This window comes from Protopterus annectens, chromosome 5.part0 (assembly GCF_019279795.1).
Source record: "Protopterus annectens isolate FY-2018-M chromosome 5.part0, PAN1.0, whole genome shotgun sequence".
NCBI lineage: Eukaryota > Metazoa > Chordata > Ceratodontiformes > Protopteridae > Protopterus > Protopterus annectens.
The window spans coordinates 1,846,347,560-1,846,372,228 of NC_056735.1; the positions used below are offsets into that span (position 1 = coordinate 1,846,347,560).

The 24,669-nt window shown below is 37.4% G+C and overlaps 1 protein-coding gene across 4 annotated transcripts in view; it reads left to right on the top strand.

Moving 5' to 3' along the window:
• The window catches only part of LOC122801936 (serine/threonine-protein kinase Nek5-like), a 626,240-nt gene that overhangs the window by 78,189 nt on the left and 523,382 nt on the right, over positions 1 to 24,669 (top strand). For 3 of the 4 annotated variants that reach the window (XM_044071668.1, XM_044071669.1, XM_044071670.1), the window contains exon 2: positions 12,478 to 12,619. In XM_044071668.1, coding sequence (XP_043927603.1) covers positions 12,503 to 12,619 — 117 coding nt within the window. In that variant the 5' untranslated portion in view covers positions 12,478 to 12,502. Of the gene's footprint in view, positions 1 to 12,477; positions 12,620 to 24,669 lie in introns of those variants that run through there. The other variant, XM_044071671.1, reaches the window with a different exon arrangement.

Sequence of the window (24,669 nt, forward strand, 5' to 3'; positions counted from 1 at the left end):
TTTGGCATTGCCAAACTTGGGTACTTCTTGGTGGAAATTTGTGAAATTGATGGAGTTTTTGTATAAGATGGCAACACCTCTTGCTCTTTTATTATGTCTGTCATGCCTGATTATGTTACAACTGGAGGGGTGACTTCATTATCAATTATCTCTTTTTAAACAAGTTTAAATGGTAATAACTATATCAGGGGAATAGGTAGCGAAGCATGCCCAACATTTATGGATTTTGTTGCACATACTTCTTATGTTCATGTTTAGGATGAGGAAGTTGGATTTGGAGTAAGTTTATTGAGCATTTGTTGAGATACCTGGTAGTGAATAGATTGTGGAGTTGGTTGTTTGATCTGTGAGGCCAGGATTAGGGTGGATATCACCACTGATTTTTTTGTATGGAATATATATGTATAGAGGTGTGTATCCCCTTATTTTTTAGTTTATTTTTTAGGAGACATTAAGGTATGTTCTATTGGCTTGAGATATCAGTATTTAAAGAAGTCAGATAGGTTATTTGATAGAGGTGGGGTGATACAGTGACTAAATTGTTAAGCAAGTGTTTTGTTCTATGTCTGCCTGCAGGAGTAGTGTGTAAATTTAGGGGAGTAATTTGATAACTAGCTAAGTGGGAAATAGAACTGATAAGGACAGTAATAATGCATGTTGTGCTAGCACTTTGAGTGTTTGTTGGGAGTGGGTTGTCATTTACATGATTACAGGAGTTGCTAGAGTACAGAGTGTAGGATGTCTCAAGTGATAGACCCTGGTAGAGTTTGGAGCTGTGTTTGAGAGTATGGATTGGTTAGTTGAATTTGTTAGTTGCTAATTTAAGGTGGGTCAGGTGACTAAGGGGAGGACCTAGATGTGTCTAGGGATAGAGGAGGAGCGGTGGATGGGAATTGGGGAGAGGGTAGGTGAATGGAGTGGGTTTCACCTAGCTGTACTGTTGTTGTGTAGAAAACAATCAGTGTAGTTATCTTGGTGTCAGGTACATTTCACTGCTATATGCACATTGCACTAGTTTTGACTATTTGTTTAAGAAGTTAGCAAGGTAAGACAAATACAGTTGATGCTAGTCCTTTGCAGTGGATAACAGAAAGTTTCCTTCTACTACTTGTTCTAGGTAATCTTGAATTTGAGTATGGGATCAAAACTACTGCATATCTATTATAGCCACACTCCTGTGCTAAAGTAAGCTTCAATGGTGAAGTATGGGGTAGATTAATTTAATTAATGGAGGGGGTGATTGTTGTGCTGAAAAATAAAATTCAGAGGTGAAGTATGGGGCAAATGATAAATTAAACTAGTATAGTGGGCTGCTAGTTAATTTTGATATAATTCTGTAGGCCATTGAAGTTACTGCTGACTATGGCCTAAGAATCAAGTGTGCATACCTTAAAAAGGCTTGAATATAGGGAACTATTGTGGCAGGTTAAATTACAAGCAAACTTTAAACCTGGGTAGAATGAGTATCTATCCATAACCCCTATATTAAAGTTAAGAGCCGCAAAACTATAACCCAAGTTAACAGTGATTGTACTATGTTTTTAAAAAAACTTTTTATACATAACATATGCTTTGTATATGAATCTTAAAAAGTTACAGTTAAGATTATTGGGATATTTCATTTTTACTCCTGTTTTTAGTTTAGTCATACATTTTAGTAATAATAACTGAATTTTTTTGTATGTATTAGTGTTTTATGTATGTTTTTAAATATTGACAAGCTCTTGGTTTGACCACATGATGGCGTTAGATGTTCAACTATTTTAACAACTATTTTATGAACTATTTCATGTTTTAACATTTCTCGTAGTACAGTAAGCTTTTAAATTTTTAATAATTTCTATAGAAAGGAATTCTCTATTTATTAATTTGTATGAAGAGAATGTTTTTAATGGGGTTTAAACAACATGAGCATTTCTTTGTGTATGTCAAGTCTTTCAATGGCACTTTTATGTATGTATTAATTAAGTTATCCATTTAAGTATATTGGTGGGGTAATATAAAAGCGGAATGATTAGGTAGGGAGTCCACATCTGAAGAAGTTTGTGACGAAAACGTAATATTGGTAAAAAGCGTTAATGTGGTGTTAGTCCTTGTGGTGTTGTCGTTTATTTGAATAAACTTTTTAGGCCTGGACTGCATTGGTGCTTCGTTTCTGGAATCCAAGGTGCCTTGGTTGTGGATTTGTTTTGCTGTGGTTACCTGGACTGGCTTTGGATTTTTAAATGTTAATATACAGGACTATTACAACTGTTGAGTCTTATTTGCCCCTTTTGTAGGTATTTTCACAAAACGCTTTGGTTTTTGACTGAGCATTCTGGTGGTAGACTTGTACCCAGTTAAAGAGACAGTTGGATCATCTTGATTGCCATTGTCCAGCACTGTTCTCTGTCTAGATGGACAACAGGAGAGAAAGTTTATGATTACTAAAGTTAATCATTGATTAGGATTACTAGAAACTAAATATATATAGTGATTATAAGGATAGAAAGATAGAAAGGTAAGAGCCTCAGTCTATTCTCCAGTACCACTAAAATAGTTCTTCTGACTAATGTATTAAGTATGCTAACTAGCTGGAGTGTCTGAGAATAGTATGGACAGGGTTCATGTTAAATGTGTTTCACATTCTTTGTTAATTATGTGTACAGACAAAGGGTGTATAAGTAGTTGATTGTAATACAGACAGAAGGTGTATAAGCAGTTGATTGTAATACAGACAGAGGTTGTATATGTAGTCAATTAGTAAACAGACAGAGGTGGTATAAATAGTCAATTATAATACACACAGAGGGTGTATAAGTAGTCGATTATAATACAGACAGAGGGTGTATAAGTAGTGAATTATAATACAGACAAAGGGTGTGTGAGTAGTCGATTATAATACACACTGAGGGTGTATAAGTAGTTGATTATAATACACACAGAGGGTGCATGAGTAGTTGATTATAATACAGACAGAGGGTGTGTAATTAGATGTTTGTAATACAGACAGTGGGTGTATAAGTAGTCAATTATTAATACCGACAGAGGGTGTATAAGTAATTAGTTATAATGCAGACAGAGGGTGTATAAATAGTAGAGTTATAATACAGACAGAGGGTGTATAAGTAGTTGATTATAATAAAGACAGGGGGTTTATAAATTGTTAAGAAGTATACCTATGTTAGAAAGAGCACAGAAGTAGGATGTTATAGAGGGAGACGTTAGGAAGAGGATTAATGTACTGGTACAGGGAAAAGTTTTCTGACTGTCGCTCTAATAAGGTATGTGTTCTAGTGTTAATTTGTTATTGTGATATATTAAAATCATAGTAACAGCACAATTTATATAGTATCTACTTATTACTATGATATTTGAAACTGTAGTGACAACAATACAATTTCATTTGTTCATATGTTGTACACTGTCAGTTGTGGCAGTAATGCTTTGATAAATAGATATAATTACTTCAACAAGCATAAAAACAAAGCAGCACATTATTGTAATGTTACCAAGTGTGAGAGAGAGAATATGATGGCAAATGTGTCTTATTTTAATTGCTGCCATTGTGCAACACTTTTGCTTGATGACTTCCTACATATAAAGCACAGAATATTGATAGTGTCTTAAATACTGATGGATTTGCTGCATATCAGCAAGTGAAATGGCATCAAAAATAGTCAGTCTAGGGATCTAAACCTCTTCTACAACATCAACAGAATGGTTTGGAGGGAGAGATATATCTTGCACAGAATACCGCTACTCTGTCACAGACTCCCCATCCACATAAAACAAAGATCTGATGTTAATTTTCATTCATTTCTCAACAATTGGGTTTGGATCTGACCCTCGGATCTGACTTGGCCACTTTTTACAGCTCGTGGATACTGGAAAATCTCAATCTCTTCCCTTACCCATAATGCTCTAGTCCCCTACCATACCTCAGATCATGTTTGCTGCCTCTGTGTACGGCTGTGGTCACTGTTAACTCCTGAGCTTTTCAGAGATTTCTTGTTAGATAAGTAAACAAATTATCTCTATCTCTATTTTTATCCTTTTTTCTCTATAGCTATTTTATTCCTCTCTTATCCTACACTTACGTAGTGTAAAATAACTTACCATTGTTGGTAGTTCCTCTTTTTCCCTACACCCTTGTGGTAACTTCTTTAATTACCATTGTTGGTAATTTTTCCTTTTCCTTCTTATTTAAAAAAAAAAAAAAAAAAAAAATATATATATATATATATATATATGGGTCTACTACTAATTACCGACACGACGATTCCCCGAACAGAAAAACACCCGGCGCCAGATGACAACACACAACACACCCGACAATGCCTAACTCACTAACCCACCCTAGCCCAAGCGACGACTACATCACCATGTCGGGAATCGCCGCTTCGGGCATAGTAGAGACCCATATATATATATATATATATATATATATATATATATATATATATATATATATATATATATATTAAACAATTTATTTTAGGATGGCTGAAAAACCTCCAAGGTTTAAAAAGTGCAAAGATTGTGGGCATAAGATCTCTCTTTCAGTTGCTCAGGATTCTTGCTTTTATTGTTTAGGCCCAGCACACTTAAAGGTGTCATACGATATTTGTAAATCTTTCAATCTGCGGACCTTAACACTAATCAGAATAACAATTTGATTTTGAAAGATCTTCTGTGTATGACCTTTTGTGAATCTATGTCTGTTCATACCTCCAAACCAGACAAAAAGGAGTCCAGAAAGCATCTGTTGGATCCTTCTAGATCTTCCACTCCATCTTCTGATCCAGCTAAGGAGCCAGCCCAAAAAAGTTTGAAATGGTCAGATTTGAAGACTAAATCTTTGTATCTGTGTGTCTTGGTGACCTGATCTGCTTTACTGGATCTGATACTTTCAGAGCTGAAACATCTCCCTCAGATCTGGTATGCATCCTGTGTAGACACCATTTCTTCCTTGCTGCCATCGCCCTTTTTGGAGAGACACTGCCATTCTAAGTCCCCTTCAGTGGCCTCTTCTTCTCATTCTTCCAGAAGCCTGACTGAAGCAGATGTGGATAGAATGATGAGGAAGTTTCTTTCGGCACAGATACAGATGGGAGTTCTCCTGGCTCCTATCCTTCAGGTCTGGAGACTTTTTCCAGTACTAATCTACCTGTCTTGACTCCTTCTCTGATTTGACCTTTGGCTTAGAAGCCCTTGGATCCAAGTTTTCCAGGACTGTCTGTATCAGATCTGAAGATTGTCACATCTTCTGCTCTGATACCTTCTCTGGGTGGACCAGCTTCAACTGTGTCAGAGCAAGATGACTCTCAGAGCTGTAGCGTTGTTGTCAGGTCTGAGGTGTTAGCATCAACTCCAAAGTTGTTGGAGCCATCTCTTCCCCTCAGAGCCTCAGCATTGGACAGCTCAGCTCTGACCTCTGCGTCAGGTGAGTTGCCCTCGGGTCAGAGGGAGCCGATGGTCCAGACACATGTCTTCTTGGGTCCATTGGCCTTCTTCTTCCTGGAGCATTCTGCCTTTGAGGCAGTGGAGAGAGAGTTCTCTGGTTCTAGAGGATGGGCAATTCCACCCCCCCTTGAATCTTCCTTCTGAGTACCATATGTCTTTGTGCCTTAAGCCTCAACACTCTACTCCACAGGGACAGCCATCCCAAAGTCACCAGTCTACCAAGCATGGTATATTTATATCTTCTAATTCTTCCTCAGAACATCCTACTGAAGAAATCCCTAGGAAAAGAAAGTGCAAGAGGAGGCACTTTGACTCTCCTCTAGAGTTAGTCACAAATAGATACCGATTTTGATGACATCTCCTTTGGAGACATGCTGGAGATCCTCAAGCAAAGAGGTGGTTGGTCTTCTGATAACCTTTCCTTTGGGTCCGGCCCATTTACTTCCTGGGTGACTTTGCCTGCTGACGAGCTCTTTGATTTGATCTCTAAGTGGATGTGGAAGAAACCTGATGTTGTTAAGCTGATCCTGGAGCTGATCACAGAGCCTTTCAAGTCCTCCTTCATCAATACTGTCTTTGACAGAAATTCTTTGTTTGGCCCTAAAGTTAAAGATGCACTCTCCACATGTGAGCAAGATGTTAAGACTCTGTCTGCAGTGGGTGTACATTTTTTAACTCCTCAAAGAACTTTCTCTAGGAATCAATGAGGTGGTCACAAAATGTGGTTAAAAAAGTCCTTTCCATGATCCACATGGAGATAGTTCCCCCAGGGGAAGAGGGGGGGACTTTAACAGAAGATGCTGCCAGCAGAACCAGAGGCCCAGAGATACTTTCTCTGACAGACTCTATCAGTGCTCCTGAAAGGAGGCCAAATTGTCCACCTCTGAAGGCTGTCAGGGGTAATCTGTACCTGCACCAGAGAGCCTGGCTAGACATTACAAAAAATATGTGGGTGCAGAGGATTATTTCCAGATGTTACATAATACCCTTTTCCCTACCTCCCCCTGAACAGTAAACAAAAGTCCTGATGTTCCACCCAGTCAGAGAGAAGCAGCAACTCTAGAAATAAAAAAAGCTGCTAGAGAAAAGTCATCTAAGAGACCCCCCCAGACCAGAAAGAGTCTGGAATGTACTCAACATTTTTTTTAGTGCCAAAGAAAACAGAAGACTGGAGACCAATTTTGAATCTCAGGAATCTGAATAAATCAGTTCAGTATACAAAGTTCCACATGACCATGGTTCAATCCATTTTGCCCTTCCTGCACAAGGATGACTGGATGTGCTCACTAGATCTTCAGAATGTGTCCTATCATATAAAAATGACCCAGGAGGTACCTACGCTTCCAGCTGGCAGCCAGTCATTGTTCTCCAAATGCACGGCAATAGTAGCAGTTCACTTGAGACTGCAGGGATTCCGGGTGTTTCCATACCTGGATGACTGTCTCATAACTGCTCAGACCAGGCATCTTCTGATAAAAGCATGAGAGTATGTACTCCAGCTTTGCTCTCATCTAGGAATTACTATCAATCACAACAAATCTCAGCTAGAACCATCTCAGACATTAGGTTCATACGAGCCTTGTTCAATACGGTATCAGTGACAGCCCCCCTTCCCCTACCAAGGGTACAAATTATTCAACTTCAAGTCAAAAAGATAATTCATAATTCTTCTCTATCAGCTCGATTGATTCTACAAGCCTTGGGGTCAATGTCCATTACAATAGTTCTGATTCCATTAGCAAAATACCATATGAGAATTCTTGAGTGGACCCTAGCAACTCAGTGGTCCATTTTGTACCAAACTATGTTCTCTGAGATCAGAATGACTCAAGCATGCAAAAAGTACCTCTTATGGTGGATTCCCTCAAATCAGATGTTACAAGGCTGTCCCTTCATTCTTCCTTAGCCCAAAGCCATAGTGACCATGGGTGCTTCCCAAATTGGGTGAGGAGGCACTTCTTGAGAAAGTCAGTCCAAGGCACCTGGTTTCCCAAAGAGACCAACATGCATATCAATGTCTTAGAAATGATAGCAGTACTCCTAGCATTGCAGGCCTTTCAAGGATCTCTCCCATCTAGGACTATTGCAATTTAGATGTACAATATGTCAGTGGTACTATACATCAACAAACAAGGAGGAACCAGATCTTACCTCCTGTGTCAAGAAACTATTTCAGTTTATAAATCTCAACAAAAATGGTGAGGCTACTGAGATGATACTATGAAACACATTAAAGGCCTTTCTTTACGGGAAAATTAAAAACTGGTATGTATCCAAGAGGAAAGAATGGGACAAAGAGCTAGCTGTTCTTCAACCTGAAACTGACAAGTTAAAATTAAATCTTAAATCTAATGATAAAACCACAAGCACCCAGCTAAAAAAAATCTAAACAAGAAATGTCTAGACATTATTCACCATAAGATTTCCATTAATTTAGAAAAAAATCAAACTACAGTCACACTCAAAAAACCACAAAGCCTACACAAAATAGAGATGAGATCAAACAACATGAATAAAATGAATCGCATCAGAGAAATTGTTTCTAAAGAAAGAAATAAAACTATTAAAGCAACATATTTGAAACCTATATTAAAATACTTTAGAAAGTACTATGAAAAAATTAATATAGCAAAGCCAAACCTGAGCAGCTATAACATCTTTGACAGATTTTTAAAAGAAAATGTACAAAATAAATTATTGAAACAGCAGAAATGTAAGTTAGACAAGCCCTTCTCATTAAGAGAATTAAAAGAACAAATTAAAAACCTAAAGGCCAATAAAGCACCAGGTTTAGGCAGGATAATTCCAGAGCTATACAAACTTTTGCCTGACAATATTCTTAAAACTTTATTAAACACTTTTTAAGAAGTCAAGAGTACATCTAATATTCCCCCTTCTTGGAAATACTCTCTTATTACTCCCATTTTAAAATCAAATAAAGACCCCACTTCTTGTTCATCCTATAGACCTATATCTTTTTTTGAACATAGGTTATAAGATTTTTCATGTCTATCTTGGCCATAAGATTAAATCCAGTACTTACAGGCTTAATAAGTGAAGAGCAGACAGGATTTATGCTCAATAGAAAAGTTCAAGATAACATAATAAAGCTTTTATCCTTGATCAACATAGCTAACAAAAACAAGAAATAATTATCTATAATAAGTTTGGATATGGATAAAGCTTTTGACTCAGTTAACTGGTTATTTCTGTTCAGGATACTAAATGAATACACATTTTCCACTGATTTTATATAATTAATTAAAAAGATTGATGTCAGTTCTGTATCTTTTGTTAAGATAGGCCCATTCATATCTAGTCCCTTTGATGTCTCTAAAGGCACTAAACAGTGATGCCCCTTATCCTCTATGCTATTTGCACTTCTTATAGAACCATTGGCCAATTTCATAAGCTCTAACATAAACATCAAAGGTTACAAAATAAATTATTTACTCTTACACAAAAATTCAACTATTTACTCTCAACATTCTGATCACTTATGGAGATATTGAATTATCACTGGTTCACTTAGTTAGCTTCATTGACTTTTTTGAAAGGATCTCAGGGTTGAAATTTAATCATAATAAAACCAAAATTCTGCTAATGAATAAATCGATGACCCCTAAGTTAGCCTCTTTTAAAAACTTTAACTGGAGTAATTCATAGCTGAAATACTTAGGAATTATCATTGAGACCAATTATATAACAAAAAAAAAATCAATCTCAGTTAATTACCAATACCTAATTGATACAATAAAATTAATAGATAACTGGAACAAATTATTCTTCACTTTTGAGGCTAGATTAACATTAATCAAAATGATATTACTACCAAATATCTTATTTTTTGTCAATCATTAGGTCTCCCATATTCTAAAGTTGTCATAACAAAATAAATTCTATTCTACTAAAGTTCTTGTGGCACCCGAAAAAAAGCAAGAATCTTCTTACACTGGCATACCTTAAGCTGGGAGAAGGGCAGTATAGTTTTCCCCAATATCGACTTATATACCAAATCTGTTGTTATTAAAGTAATACTTATGTGGTTATATTCTGCTGCTGGACATCAGTTCATGAAACCATAGTTACAGACAATAAATCGATAATTGAACCTTTTACAAATAATGATAGCAATGTCTTTCCATGGGTCATAAAAACATGTATTAAATGATAAAACTACGTACAATGTCTTTCCCCTCATTAACCAAGTTATTTTAATATTCAAAAGATTTATCTACTCAAACTATTCAATTAAAGATCTCATAACCAAGCAGAAAGCACCACAGTCGAGCTGGATATAGGCAACAGTTTATTCAGTCCCAAACACCGAACACAAAGTGAAAAGATACACCACCGTATCATGGTTGTTTTAAATTATTTATTTTAAATCTTTTAAGTTGATAAAATCACTTTCATTACGGATAATTAAAGATCTCCTAATATTAATATTCCAGAAAGGTTTTATGAGTGGATGTTTAATAACTTTTAACACAAGAAAAATGATTGATTTAAAGGATAGTACGCTGATATACTTGTACCAGTTTCTGAATGGAAATAAAATATACTTAGCTGATTATCTGACAGCTAAATACAGTCTAAACTATAATAGCTGCTTGATATACAAATATGTAAGGAATTTATCCAAGATAAAATCAAATTTGCATTAAACAAACAAAGTAAAACTATCCCTAGAATTCTAGGTCTGCTCTCTAATATTAACAATAACCAAACAAAAGGAACTTCTTATTTTATCAATCATATATACAATTATTAGGAGTGAATTTATTTTCCCTGACATGTTCTAGAATTATTCAACAAAAATTAATAAAGAAGAGTTTTCAGAGAATAATGAGAAATTATTCCCTAAAATCCGCAGGAAAATCTATGTCTTTCCCATACTGGAGAATATTCACATGGAAATTCCTATTCCACCTCACAAAACTGCTGTGATATATAAAAAAGAAAATACAAAATGTGGAGGTGTGAGACAGCCCTTGACACTGCTTGGCTTCACATGATTATTGAATGCAAATTAGTGTCCTCCTTCTGGGCAGATTTTGGTAACTTTTGCCAAAGGTTGTGGTCGGATAATTGTATAATTACAGACTCCCTCATATTATTTAATGCCCCAATCCCAGAAGTTATTCCAGTATCTCAAATAACTCTTCTTTAGTCCATTCTAGCTATTTCAAGGAAAGCTATTACCAAAAATTGGAAATGCACGACTACTTACTCTCTCTTTCACTAGTGGATTTATATGTACAGCCAAATCTGTTTGTAATAATGAAATATCTACTATAAGAATGAGAACCAGAAATGTAACTCACCAAATAACAGCCTGGCAGAAATTGCACAACTTATAAGAAAAGTATTAATGGTTTGTATTTATATTTTTGTTATGGACTTTGTATGTAGTTTGTGTGTTTATACTAGCATTAATTGTTTGATTTGTTATTGGTTTGTAAAATCAGATAAAAAAGTGAAAAAAACTGTGAATTGCATACTACAGAATGGTGTTGCAATTGTCATCACAGCAATCCCCCTTCCCTGATAGTATCCTGCTAGCATGTTAGTATACAGAGTTCTCTATAGCTACCATACATCAACGTTCTTTTTCCTACACAGTAATGCCAGTGAGCTCCCACCACTGGCAAAATACACATTACCAGATCAACCCACTACCATATTAAAGTAGTAACTCCAAAGTCCACCTTCATGCATACAAGGTGAAACACTTTTATGAATTGAATCACTCCGAGGCATGCCAATGGACCCCAGATCAGCAGTGAAGGACAACTTAGTAATATGGACTAAACCTTACTGAGTAGCTTATCAAGTAACTACATAGAGCTACTTAGTAAGGACCTCACTGCTGCACTTTATGACACTGACATGCTAGACAGTGCTTCCCCTGTCCTGAGTACAAGGATGTCTAGTACACAGTGGTGTACTAAGTGCTCCCGTGTACCATTCAAGAAAACAGGATATGTATTGTACGTTGCTGTGGAGAACTGCAATTCATGCATAGGAATCATAGTAGTGCAGGGTGGCATAGTACACATACTGCGCACAATATCCAGATCGGTGCACCAAGTGTATGGATTCCATGACTCACTAACATTGCATATTCACTTTTAGTTAACAACCATTATTATCAGTTACCATCAACACAGAAATGTAGGAAATCTCTGGATGTTACTAAGTGGTTATAACTTGCAGACCACCCATTATGTGTTAAAGACCATGAACCTCAGAGTAATTGTACAGTTCATCAAGGTATAGTAGGCTGAAGTTACCTTGGCCAGATGAAATGGGCAAGAGTATGTTTGCACCACAGCAGAGAATGTCCCATTTCCTCTGAGATCTGGTGGTTTTAGGAGCAGTTATGGAAGTTAGAGGTATGGAAAGGGGATATTACCCCAGATGGAAGTTGTATGCATGTTTGTTGGGAAGGATGGTGGAATATGATCCTTCAAAAGAATGTTTTTTTTTCCCCAGAATTTTTCTAAATCTGTACTGAGGAGTAGAATACATATCATTATTTAAGGACCACAGAAGCATTATGGAGTTAATTATGCCTTGGTGAATCGTAGTGTAACTAGACTCTTTAGAATCTGTTGTAAAAAAAGAAATTAAATGAATGCTTAAAAGTTTTGTTTAGAAATCTAGTTGCAATGTTTGCAATATGTTAAATGTTGGAGACCAGCAATGCATATTTATTAATTGTATTAGCTAGATTCAGAGAGTATGTTAACCTATTGTACAATAAAATAAATTCAGTATGATCATGGAATTCTGCAGTACTTTGTCAAATAATATTTTTTCTCCCCACAGACAATATATTAATAAATGTGTGGTTTCAATATTTTTGTGGTAATGTAAGACTCTGTAGTTCTCTCAAAGCACTCAAGAAAGCTGTATAAGAAAGCAACAGAAGATAAGAAAATCTAAATGTTGGTACAGATCATGTTATATAAAACATGAAATTAAACTTGAGTACTAGAATTAATTTTGTTTTTTTACCTATTTCAGGTTTCTTCTATAAGGACAGTATAGGATGGATAAATATGAATTAATTAAACTGATTGGCGAAGGAGCTTTTGGAAAAGCATTTCTTGTAAAAACAAAGGCTGATAACAAGCAATGTGTTATCAAAGAGATCAACTTACGAAAGGTAAGAGCATACGTTAAAGTGTCACAGAAGATACTGAATCCATTAGAATGGCTGATACATCTGTCACATATCATAGGGATAGCAAATCCTCAAAAGTTTTCTAGGTTTCCTGGTCAGTATTTTTTCCAGAGGAGAAGGTGTTTGTGCGTGGGGTAAGAGCAGTCACTACATAGATTTTGAGAAGGAACTGTCAAGATATACATAAAGAAAGGATACAGGTAAGTATAGCTATTCATTTGCCAGAACATTTATTTATTTAAAGGTAGCTGGGTGTTTTTTGTTATTCATATGTACATAAAGTGGTCATCTCATTACAAATGTTTGTTTTGTTTATAAAATATTTGTTATGAGGAAGCAGATAGTGATATTCATTCTGGCACTAATAATTCACTTGAAGGACTTGAAGGACAATTTAATATACCGAGAAAATCTCAGCTGAGCTGTACTTTAATAGTTCTATCTCAAAACCTGTTTCTGGAGGTAAGCTGTAAGTACTGTGAGGTAATCTAGAAAATGTGGTTTGACACATGTCAGCATGGGTAATCTTACAAGCCACAGCCTAAATATATATTAGCAAACTGCTTCATCTGGTAAATTGTCTCTGCACTTCTGTTCTACAGTAACCCGATTACTGGATGGTGATTTCTTGAGCAAAACAAGGTATTATATTAGAGGAATTCTGTATCTGCGGCTGATCCAAGTTTGGATGCAAAATGCATGAAGATGGGAGTCAATAGTCAATCTCCTAATTCATAGGTTCATAGGCATTAAATCTGCAGACTATTACACACCAGAGCAGTAACCAGAGAGTGGTCAAAGGTGAACATCTGAGCATGTACCTTGTGTCTGTGAGGTAAACACCTTATTGATTATACCGGCCTGATAATTACTAAATAAGGAAAGATTAGTCTTGTACATCTTAAACCCAAATTGCAGCTTACTAAAAAAACAACAATGAAGAATTCAGTCACATTATCTGGTAAATCGATTATGAAAATAACCAAGATCAGGGCAGCAAATACATATTTACAGAGACTTCTACCAAGGAGATGAAGAAACAGTGATTTTTGTGAGAAGGAGACACAACCATCATCTTTCTGTCCTTCTACTCCATTCTGTTTTGCATGTTCAGTTTATTTTTAGCACTGCTTCATGCTTAACATAGAAGCTTATCATTGGATCTCCAATTAAAACCAACTTATTATGTGCTTAAGACGTGGATGCCAAGGAATTCACCTTGAGAGCAAAGCTTGGCATCCATGTTGAGAACACATAATAAGGGTTATGATTTGTGACCTGATCATAATTCTTTGTAGTGCATGGGAGCTTTATCTGCTCTGTGCGCTGCTGGTTTTAGAAAAAAAAAAAAAGAATAAAGTGAAGGAGTGCAAACTGTTTTATTGTATTTCAAAACCTTTGAATAGTGGAAAACACTTTAATGTTGTCAAACAGAGAGCATGCTGAAAAGTGTCCCTCTGAAGAATGAACGGCATTAAGAGTTGTTAGATACTTCAGTGCCAAGCACTAGGATGTACTTATGAGAGGACCCATCAATGGCTAGGCAAGCTGACTCCATATGCAATGACTATGGTATGTGCTTAGATGCTGTTTTGGAACATAGCACCTTGTCAAAGAAAGATGTATCATAATGTGCAAAATTTATACACTTAACAGCCAGTCTGAGGCAGTGAACATTCCTTACCATGAATGGAGGCATAGCTCCTTTTCATATTGATTGTTGGTAGAACTTAGCTGTGGGCTCGTCTGAGAACTTGGTCCGTAGTATTTTTCAAATGTGCATTGCCTATAGTGATAGTAGCTATTGTTTTTTGGGTGTTGAGTTCTCTCTGCATTTTTTATTTGTACTGTGCTTATGATAACTGCCTTACTACCACTACTAGTACATAAGGAGTGTTTCTATACTACAGCTACTAACTTCTCCCACCTTTTCTCTCGTCTCCAGTTGTATTCCCCTGCATTTTCCCCTTGGGACCTCGCCTGGGTGGACACAAACACCTAACCAAAGTCACCTACTTCATCCATTTTATTTACAAGCAGTATACTGCTCTGCTGCCTCGACCCCCTTTTGGAAAGTTGGACCAGGAGTCTCCCAGAGGAATTTGAAGAAGTATGTGTATCTGCTGCTAATTAAGCTTCAGTAATCTGTAACTCCTGCTTGTAGTCTGTAAAGCTACCTCCCTGCCAGGGCAGCCAGCAGCCTAAACCCCTCTTAACTTTCCCTCTCCATTCTCACTCGCTTCTAACTCCCTGCGTTACTCTAGATCTTCCTTAATTCAACCCTGTTTTAGTCCATAGACTTCCTTAGTGGGCCAGTGCATTCTGCATTTGGCCACTAGAGGGTGGCCCCAGCCCTCTGTTATTTGCCTTTTGCTTTACTCACTCTTTGCTTTTCTCAGTTTTTATTCTTACTTCTCTCCCTCTCTCCTATACCTTACTACCCTTCTCTAGCTACTATGTACATATGTACATACTACATCCAGAAGCCCTACTTACCCTGCTTCAACTTACTCTTCTGTAATCTTTGCTCCACTGATTGGCTCTCAATCTTCTTCTGGGCTCTTCCCGCTCCGTTCGCCCTTCGGGCTCACTCCGCTCCCCTACCCTGCCCCCAAATCCCACGCCCCCAGCACCTCTACCTATATCCCTCTTGTAACCACACCCTCTTCCACTTTACACCAACCAACCTCCTACAACCTAGACACACCCTACTCCACCCTATTACCTTCTTTAACCACACCCTCTTTCTTTCTACATTTTTCACCCACAACTCTAAACTCTCACTCTATTACTTGAATCCTCTTTCCTCCACTACACCTACTCCAACTACCACACCCCTCCACCCCACATACTCCATACTCCCCACTATTTCTACAACTTTTACCATACTAACCTTGCATAATACTCCCTATAAACATATACAGAACCATTACAATACTATACAACAAAACAACCTAAATCAACATGCTCTTGAAACCTTCATCCATCTCTATTTTACTATTACTACTTCTTAAACTTTCATATCTTCACTACCTCACCCAACCCTGTACCCCCCACCACACACAATTCTATCACATAACTAACCATCTTAGTACCCCTCTAACACATTCACACTCATCTATTTCTCCCCATCTTTACCCTATAAAACATCTCCTATCCTTCTCATACAAACTGCTCACCACTCAGAAAAACCTCATTCCCATAGCGACCAAGAACCCCTTTACAACCACGATAAAACCCAATCCCTTTATTAAACTACTACATTACCTTTCCAACCCTATCTTTCATCTGATTACCAGTCTTTTATCAGGTGATATCCATCCCAACCCTGGCCCCTCTACCTCCACCTCCACACACAAACCTATATTACTTACTGCTATAAACTCCCAAAGCATAGTCAACAAAGTTGCAACCCTCCATGCCTGGCTCACACATAACAAACCTGACATCCTAGCTATCTCAGAAACATGGCTAAAACCCTCTATTAAGGACTCTGAAATAGTTCCAGCTAACTACTCTATTCTTAGAAAAGACAGGTCCCACAAGAAAGGAGGTGGAGTAGCCCTCCTATATTCATCTTCCTTACTAATTACTCCCTACAACAAACCTATCCCACAATTTAACAATGCTGAATTACTCATAACTCTCCTACAAGTTAACAAGCATAAAAACATATGTGTAGTATCCCTCTACATCCCCCCAGGAGAAAATATCTCCACACTTGAAGATATCCTCTCCTGGCTCTCTAACAACATCTGCAATGAAACCATAATCTTAGGAGATGTAAATATTAACTGGGCCTCCATCCAGTCACCAACTACACCCCTTAACATCAACCTATATAATTTCTCCCAGCTTATCAACACTGTTACACACCCATCAAAAAAACTCTCTAGTGGCAGCATTCTAGATTGGATTCTAGTGTCACATCCCCATAATTTCTCAGACAGTGGTACTCTTCCCGACCCTCTAGGTGATCATATGCCACTTTCACTCACCGACTTCCCTGTATCATACACCACACCCACAATTACATTACTACCCGTAACCACAAAAACTTCAACTCAACAACCTTTTTAAATTCTCTAAAAGCAGTAAACTGGAACAATCTACGGACACTATCCTTAGATGATGCAGTTGCTTACTTCAACTCAACATTCTTAGAAATACTAGACTCCCAAGCCCCCCTGCGGACAAAGAGAATAAAAAATAATTCTGCCCCCTGGCTTACCAAAAACACACTATCAACCATGCGCCTCAGAGATAAAGCCTGGGGACTATATCAGAAAAACAATACCCCTGAACACCATATTGAGTACAAAACGCTTCGAAATAAAGTAAAGAAGTTTATTATCTCTGATAGACAAAAATACTTTTTTACACTCCAAAACAATAATAAAACAAATCCTCAAAAGTTTTGGAAAGGAATTTCTACCCTCCTTAATCCCAGTAAACCACACACCCCTACCCCAGACCCAAATGTCCCAGATTTAGACTTAGCTACTCAATTCAACTCCTTTTTCATTGAATCTATTAGCAAACTAACTTCCTCTTTCCTTAGTCCCACCTCACCATCTAATACACCCCCACCCTCTCCTGCAAACATTCTGCCTTTCACTATCACTCCTCCCTCCTTACCATCTACTCACAGTCTGTCCTCCAGCTCTTCTCCTACCCCAACTTCCACATCATCCTTACCTTCCTCCAACTCTCTTTCTCCACACTCAGCTCTTTTTTCACTAAAACCAATACCCACTTCTACTATAAAGAAACTCCTTCAGAAATTGAAGCCATGTACAAATGCACCTGATAACATTCCCTCTTACTTCCTAAGTATAGCTGCTGAAGCAATTGCCTATCCTATAAGCATTCTAATTAACCGTTCCATCCATGAATGTACTGTGCCCCAACTCTGGAAACAAGCCTTCATCATTCCTCTGCATAAAGGAGGTAACAACTGTAACGTCAACAATTTCCGACCCATTGCTATCCTGTCCCCCATTTCTAAACTCCTAGAAAAATGTGTCCAACTCCAACTCTTACCACATCTCTTAGATAATAACCTTCTAACCCCTACTCAACACGGGTTCAGACCAAATCATAGCACTATGACAGCCCTACTCTCCTATCTTGAGACTGTTAATAAAGCACGTGACTCTGGCCAAATTGTCTCCACCCTACTACTTGACCTCTCTAAAGCCTTCGATACTATCTCACACAGCCTGCTCTTAACTAAACTTTCACAACTTCACCTCTCTCCCTCCTCCGTGAACTGGTTCTCTAGCTATTTATCAAACAGATTCCAAGCTGTAAAATGGAAAAAGGCCACTTCCTCCTTTCTTAGTACCCCTACTGGAGTTCCCCAAGGCTCCATTCTTGGTCCCCTTCTTTTTAATATATTTATAAATGACTTCCGCAAATCCATTCCATTCTCTAACATCATCCAATATGCAGATGATTCTACCATTATCTGCTCAGATACATCTCCCTCTATGCTCCAAAAGCTTACACAAGAAGCTTTTTCAATTACTGAACATTGGATGAAAATAAACCACCTAGCTCTCAATGCCTCCAAAACTAAACTAATGGTATTTACCCCCTCAAAAACTACTCCTTTCGATATGAACATATTCTCTATTACTAGCGAAAATGACTCATCCTTGGAACTGGTGTCTGAAACCAAGTTACTTGGTGTCCAAATTGATAACCAGTTTAACTTCAACTCCCATCTACAACTAAATATCAAAAAAACCCATCAAAAACTAGGCATGCTCTATCGTCAAAATCAGTACCTCACATGCTCCTCTAAAATCACTCTCTCCTCTTCTTTTCTTATCCCCTCCCTTCTCTATGGAGCTCCTCTGCTAACCAATCTTCAGTCCTCTCTAAAAAAACAACTTTCTTCATGCTATAACAAAATCGCTAAGTTCGCAAATGGCCACAGGTCCTCCACCCACCACTGCACCTCTCTCCAAAAACTAAACTGGCTTGAGTTACCTAATCAACTCAACTACACTCAGTTAACTTTAGCCCACAAGCTCATCCTCAACCCATCTCTCTGTCCCTCCCTGTCCTCCGCCTTCAGGATGCACCTACCCAATAGGGCTTTAAGGTCTAACAATCAAAACCTATTAGAAGTACACAAACCAACTCGTCCTCCAGGCAAAAACTTACTATCCTTCAACCTAGCTCGTCTCTGGAACTCACTCCCACCATCAATTCACACTACTCTCAATCATAACATGTTTAAAAAATCTCTTCATATGTATCTAAGGTCCCAGTGGGAATGCTCTTGCTCCCACCCCTCATAAAAGCCCAAATGGGAATGCTCTTGCTCCCACCCCTCATAAAAATATGGTATTTACATCTTCCTTCACACTCATGTTACCTGATTGTACCTTATAAGCTTTTGTTCCTTACAAAATATGGTATTTACATCTTCCTTCACACTCATGTTACCTGATTGTACCTTATAAGCTTCTGTTCCTTACAAAATAACCACTCTGTATGTGTAAAGCAATATCACTCTTCTCTAAATAGTATTGTTTGAATTTCCTAAAGTTTGAGTTTATTTTTTTAAATATTTTGAGTATTGTTTGTTTGTTTCCTGAAGCTTCAACTCATATGTTTGTATCTTGTACTATTGTATTTATCATGTTACTGTTTGCACCTAGTTTTGTTATTGTTTTTTGGAGCTTTTCTCCCCAGGACTCCATTGAAAACGGGTTCTTTTTGGCCCAATGGACTATCCTGGTAAACCAACTGCAAATAAATAAATAAATAAAATCTGACACTTCAAGTATAAACACTGGTGTACATGATAGAATGTTTAACTAAATGTCCATTAACTAGTCATTTTTTATCTACCATCAGTTAATATCACATTTCAAACTGGGGACAAGGTGACCCTACATCATGCCATCCATTCTCATAACACCCTCACCCCTGTGTCCTAAAAGAGGAAGACCAAGCTTCTAATACTCCTGAGAGAGTATATGCTATATGATAGGAGGAAAAGCAACATTTAAGACTGGTAAGTGAGGAGGAATCTCTCAGAAGGGATGGAGAAACTTCCACTTCCAAAGGTAGCCTTGAGTGGGAAGGGGGGAATCTTGTAAATATTCGTACAGATTTATTAGACTATCCTTAGTTATGGAGGGTTCTACTACTTTTTGGAAACTCACTGCTATGGCTTTTAAACATTTACTTACCATCAGCTAGCTGCGGATATTTATTTTACTTAAAAAAAATAGTGGGGGAGGGGGCATTAAAGCCCTTGGCCAATTTGACCAAGGAAAGATGAAAAACTGAAAGAATCCATTAGTCAACATAACCATTATCATCACAGTTCATAAGAGCCTGTGCAACGGATGGTCCAAAACTAGCTCTCTAACCAGTGGAGAATTCAAAATTTTATTTTTAATCATATGGAAGATTTTAAGACCACAACCAAGCAAACCTCCTACAGTTTCAGTTGCAAAAGTACTGTAAGTGGCATCAGCAAAAGCATAAGCACATTTCAGACAGTAGGTAGCCACTTGAAACACAGAAGCAACCAAACTGCACAAAGTAGAATTCTCAAAAGAGGAAACAAATGCCAAAAACATTCCTCATTTTCTCAAAAGAGGCAAGTATAAACATATGACCCCGACAGCTGAGAATTATAAAAACAAGTGTTGCAGAAGAATACAATTTTTACCCAAATCTGTCAAAAAGCCTTTCCAGTTTGTCAGAAGAAGAGGGATTATATGAACTAAATGTTTAGTATCAGCTGGGTTCAAAAAAGTAATAACTGTTAAATCTGATCTGGGTTGATTGTATAAAAACTTAAGAATGAAGAACCTTATACAGTCTGTTTTCTAGGTGGTAGCAGGCTGGCTGTTAGGCAAATAACATGCTGTGACAAAAACACCCTCTAAATCAGAACAGGAGGAATAGGAGAAGCTACAGGAAATTCCAGTTGTAACAAATCATACTTTCTGAAGGACCAAGAAACATCACTGTTTCATTCTGGAAATAGTTACAGAGAAAGATAATCCCTCATAAAGTCTGGCTGAAGCCTACCTCTCCTCAAAATCAGAATAAGAAATCATTGGAAAGAAGACATTGCGTGTCCTTTCACAATCATTTAGAGGTTTAATCATTTGAATCCTTTCAGAAGTGAAGAATTCCTGTTTCATGTGCCAGAAATAGCCAGTATAGAAAGGTTCAAGAGCCTGCAGTAAACATTTAGTTAATCCCAAAAAACAACTCCTGTTAAGAGTAAGACAGGCAAAGACATGTTTACATTTTTCTTTTTGACAAGAATTTCTGAAGTAGTAGACTGAGTTTTGCTCAAAAAGACCTCCCTATGGATGGGCACAACTTTCTTGGTAGACAGAGTGGCAGTTTCTTTCCTTTCTCCCAGGACCACAAGAATGTCTCTTCCTTGCCTGCCAACGGCAGTCTACCAGCCATGGGGATGTGTCTAACCCCTGGCCCATGGTAGTAGCAGGGACTACACCAGCAGGACCCAAAGAAAAGATGAATGGTCTTAGGGACCATCTTTGGCCAAAGCAGAGCCACCCACCTGAGGCTAAAGAGCTTTAGCATTCTGCTGTTGTGACAAAGGCTATATAAACATTTTCTTGTTCTGCTGGCTGGGAGAAGAAAGAACTGAGGAATTGGTAAGCCTGCTCCATAGTTAAAATGAAAAGGGTGCCTGATTCCCAGGGAAGCCTAGCAGCAATGGTTGGTAAAACATGTAGTTTGTAAAAAAGTGATTTTTCTGCTGTGAAAACACAGTAAAAATCACTTTAAACACTTACCTCAGCTCCAAAAGTAAAACAGTAAACTTTCTCTGAAGAAAAAGTAGTCTAAAATAAGTTTTAACAAATTATTACCACAAAAGTAAAAAAAATAAATAAATAAAAATAAAAAAATGATGCTGCCATTTAAAATAAAAGTCATGTGAAAGTCATTCAAAACACTTTTTCCACCACTTAAAAATTAATGGTTTACAGAAAAACTCTACAATTTCTGTCAAAATATTATATTGGAAGTTTTTTTTCCCCCAAAGGGAACTTATCCGTCAGCAATGGAACAGAGTTAACCGACCATTAACATCAAAAGCCTGGAGAGGAGCACTCTCTTTGGCAGCAGGAAAGCTCTGGAGGGATTTGTGCCCAACTCTCTTTTTTGTCAGATCACTATGAGCTAGCTAAAAATTTGGGCATGTGGAAAGTGCACTGAAATTTTGGAAGCTGTTCAGCTGTTATATCCTTAGTGGGGTATAACCCATATACCTTAGGCTACAGCAGCGATTCATATAAAGACAACTACTGTTCTGTGATAACTAAATAATAGCTAAATATTTGCTACAAGAATGTTTTTCTTTATTTTGCATAATTGTAGATATGATTTGACATACTATTTGCATGTGGATATAGGAGTTCTCTTATTCTTATTTTGATATTGGGGTATCAAATTATGGCATCTAAGGCTATATTAACTCATTCATGCACGAAGCACTCAGATAGTGAATTCTGAAATTCATTTGTTTGTTAGTATGCTACACAGTACTTTTTTTATCTAACCTGTCTGAGTTGGGAATTGCTGGTGGAAGGCTTATTGTGCACTTTCCTGATTGGTAGTAAGCTTAAAGTAAGTTTCTCTCTGCTTGTATTTAAGCTTCTCTTTTGTATGGGCTTTGGCATAGATATACTGAGCTGCTTGTCATTTGCCGAGACTCTGCCTTTACTTAGAGGAATCCATTGCTGAAAAGACAAAATAAGTATTTTTTGCACTTCTGTTATATACTGTGACTGTGTTTTAGCAGTTTATTAAGTTATTGGTTATTTCTGCACTTTATAGAAACTACAAGAAAAGTCTAGCCAAGTTAAGAGTTTTCACTGCGTGATACCTTAAACCTGAAATAGAGGCCCGTGGGATACATGCAAATGACCCCTTAAGGACATCAAGTGTTTCAACTATATGGCTTCTGAATGTCCATGACTTTTTACTTTATCCTTTTTAAATCTTTATGATCAATTCAGGCCAACAAAGCTAAACACCAGTAGCTGTGGACTTGCACATTTCGGCCTTCTTATGACCTTGCTAGCACAGCATAAGAGGGCTGTTTGGCTATACTCTAGAAACACAGGATCTGTAAACCCAGTTGATGTCCATCACCATTAAGGTATCTGCAAAATATCCCAACTAACAAACAGAACCAAAAAGTAAAAAAGTCACACAGACAAACCAGTTAGTAAAAACTACAAGAAAAACCTAGGCAAGCTACAGTTTTTACTATGTGATAGCATCTGTTTGTTAGTTGGGATATCGTACAGACACTTTAATGGTTATGGACATCAGCTGGTTTAAAGACCCTGTTTTTCTAGAGTATGCATGTCCATAGCTAATTGGTTTGTCTGTGTGACCTTTTTACTTTTTGAATCTGTATTTTATAGGAAAAAACTGTACTCTCTACTGCTGCTTTAAGTAGTTAATTGAACTGTATTAGATTGTATCTTTTAGTTGTAGGGCTGTTGTAGGTAGTTTGTGTGGTCTTGTTACACCTGGGCTTCAAACCAGCTATTCTGTATTAAGAAGTTTTTTTTTCTGCATCCTTGTGTCTGAAGTGTGCTGATCTAACCTGTCTCAGTTGGGAATTGCTGATGGAAGGCTTATTGTTTGCTTTCCTGGTTGGTAGCTTAAAACTTGTTTCTCTCTGCTCGTACTTATGCCTCGTTTTTGCACAGGCTTTGGCATAGGTTTACTATCAAAAGCCTGTAATTTACTCACCTGACAGTCATAACGTTGAAAGAAGAAAATGCAACATTCATAAATACTGAAGGAATGAAAATCAAAGTTTAAATAAGCAAAAAACTGATTCATTCACCTTTAAGAATGTTGCGTACATGACGTTGGGGATTCAAACGTCCGATAAAACACTTTTTGAACCAAATAATTTGGTGTCAGTTGCAGAAACTGAGACTAACTGTGCAATAAACTTTGCTATGCTGTGTAAACAAATACCGACATTAGCTTTTTTAAAACCAGAAGATGTTATGCCAACATTTAATGATATTGACAAAGATATGCCTGAGTGTGGTAAAGCTTTGTGTGATTTCTTTAAGCTAAACTACTTATTGGGAAAACCTTTTATTTTATTTTATTTATTTTTATTTTACATTTGTTTACGGGGTCCGACTGGAACAAGGCCCATTTACAGCAGAGGCCCGGGGAGAAAAGCTCCATAACAACACAAATCCAACAAAACAAGAACAAAAAATGTTTGTACAGTGGCATCTATACAATCAAGGAGATTTATCATACATTAGTTTGATCTAAGCAAGCTTAGTTTATACATAGTAGACCTTGGATATCAATATTGTTAGAACAAAGCATATATTGATAGATGCAATAAAAAAAAAACTGATGCTATATGGGAGATATGTCACAGTATGAGAAATAATTTGCAGGATAGTAGACCCTGAAAGGGAGTATTTGAGTCCTACACATTAGCTGAGGTAAGTAGTGAAGAGATGAGAGTGGCTAGATTTAGAGGAGAGCAGGAACACATTTATGTTATGCAAGGACAAAGCCATGATTGCAAGAGGTGTGACTTAAGTGTTTTCTTGAAAAGTGAGATGGATGGTGCTGAGGAGATATTTTGGGGGAGGTTATTCCATTTCCTAACGATGGTGTGAGAGAAAAGACCTTTCCCTGCAGTGTTGTTGGCTTTGGATATGCAGAGCAGGGTTTTGTTGGATGAGCGTAGAGGACGATTTGCTGAATATTGGTTTAGTAGATGGTTTAGGGCTGGGGTGTTTGAGGGTTCCTTATTATGTTAAAGGTGAGTACTAGCTGGTGATAGTTAATTAGCTGAGGGAGTTCTAACCACTGTAGCTGCTTTAGGGCAAGACAGTGGTGACTTATTTGCGAATTTTGCAGTTTTATTGTAACATGACTCTAGTTTGTTTAGGTCTGTTTTCCTGATATGAATTAGGATTGGTGATGCATACATTAGGGTAGACAAGAGGTGGGTTTGG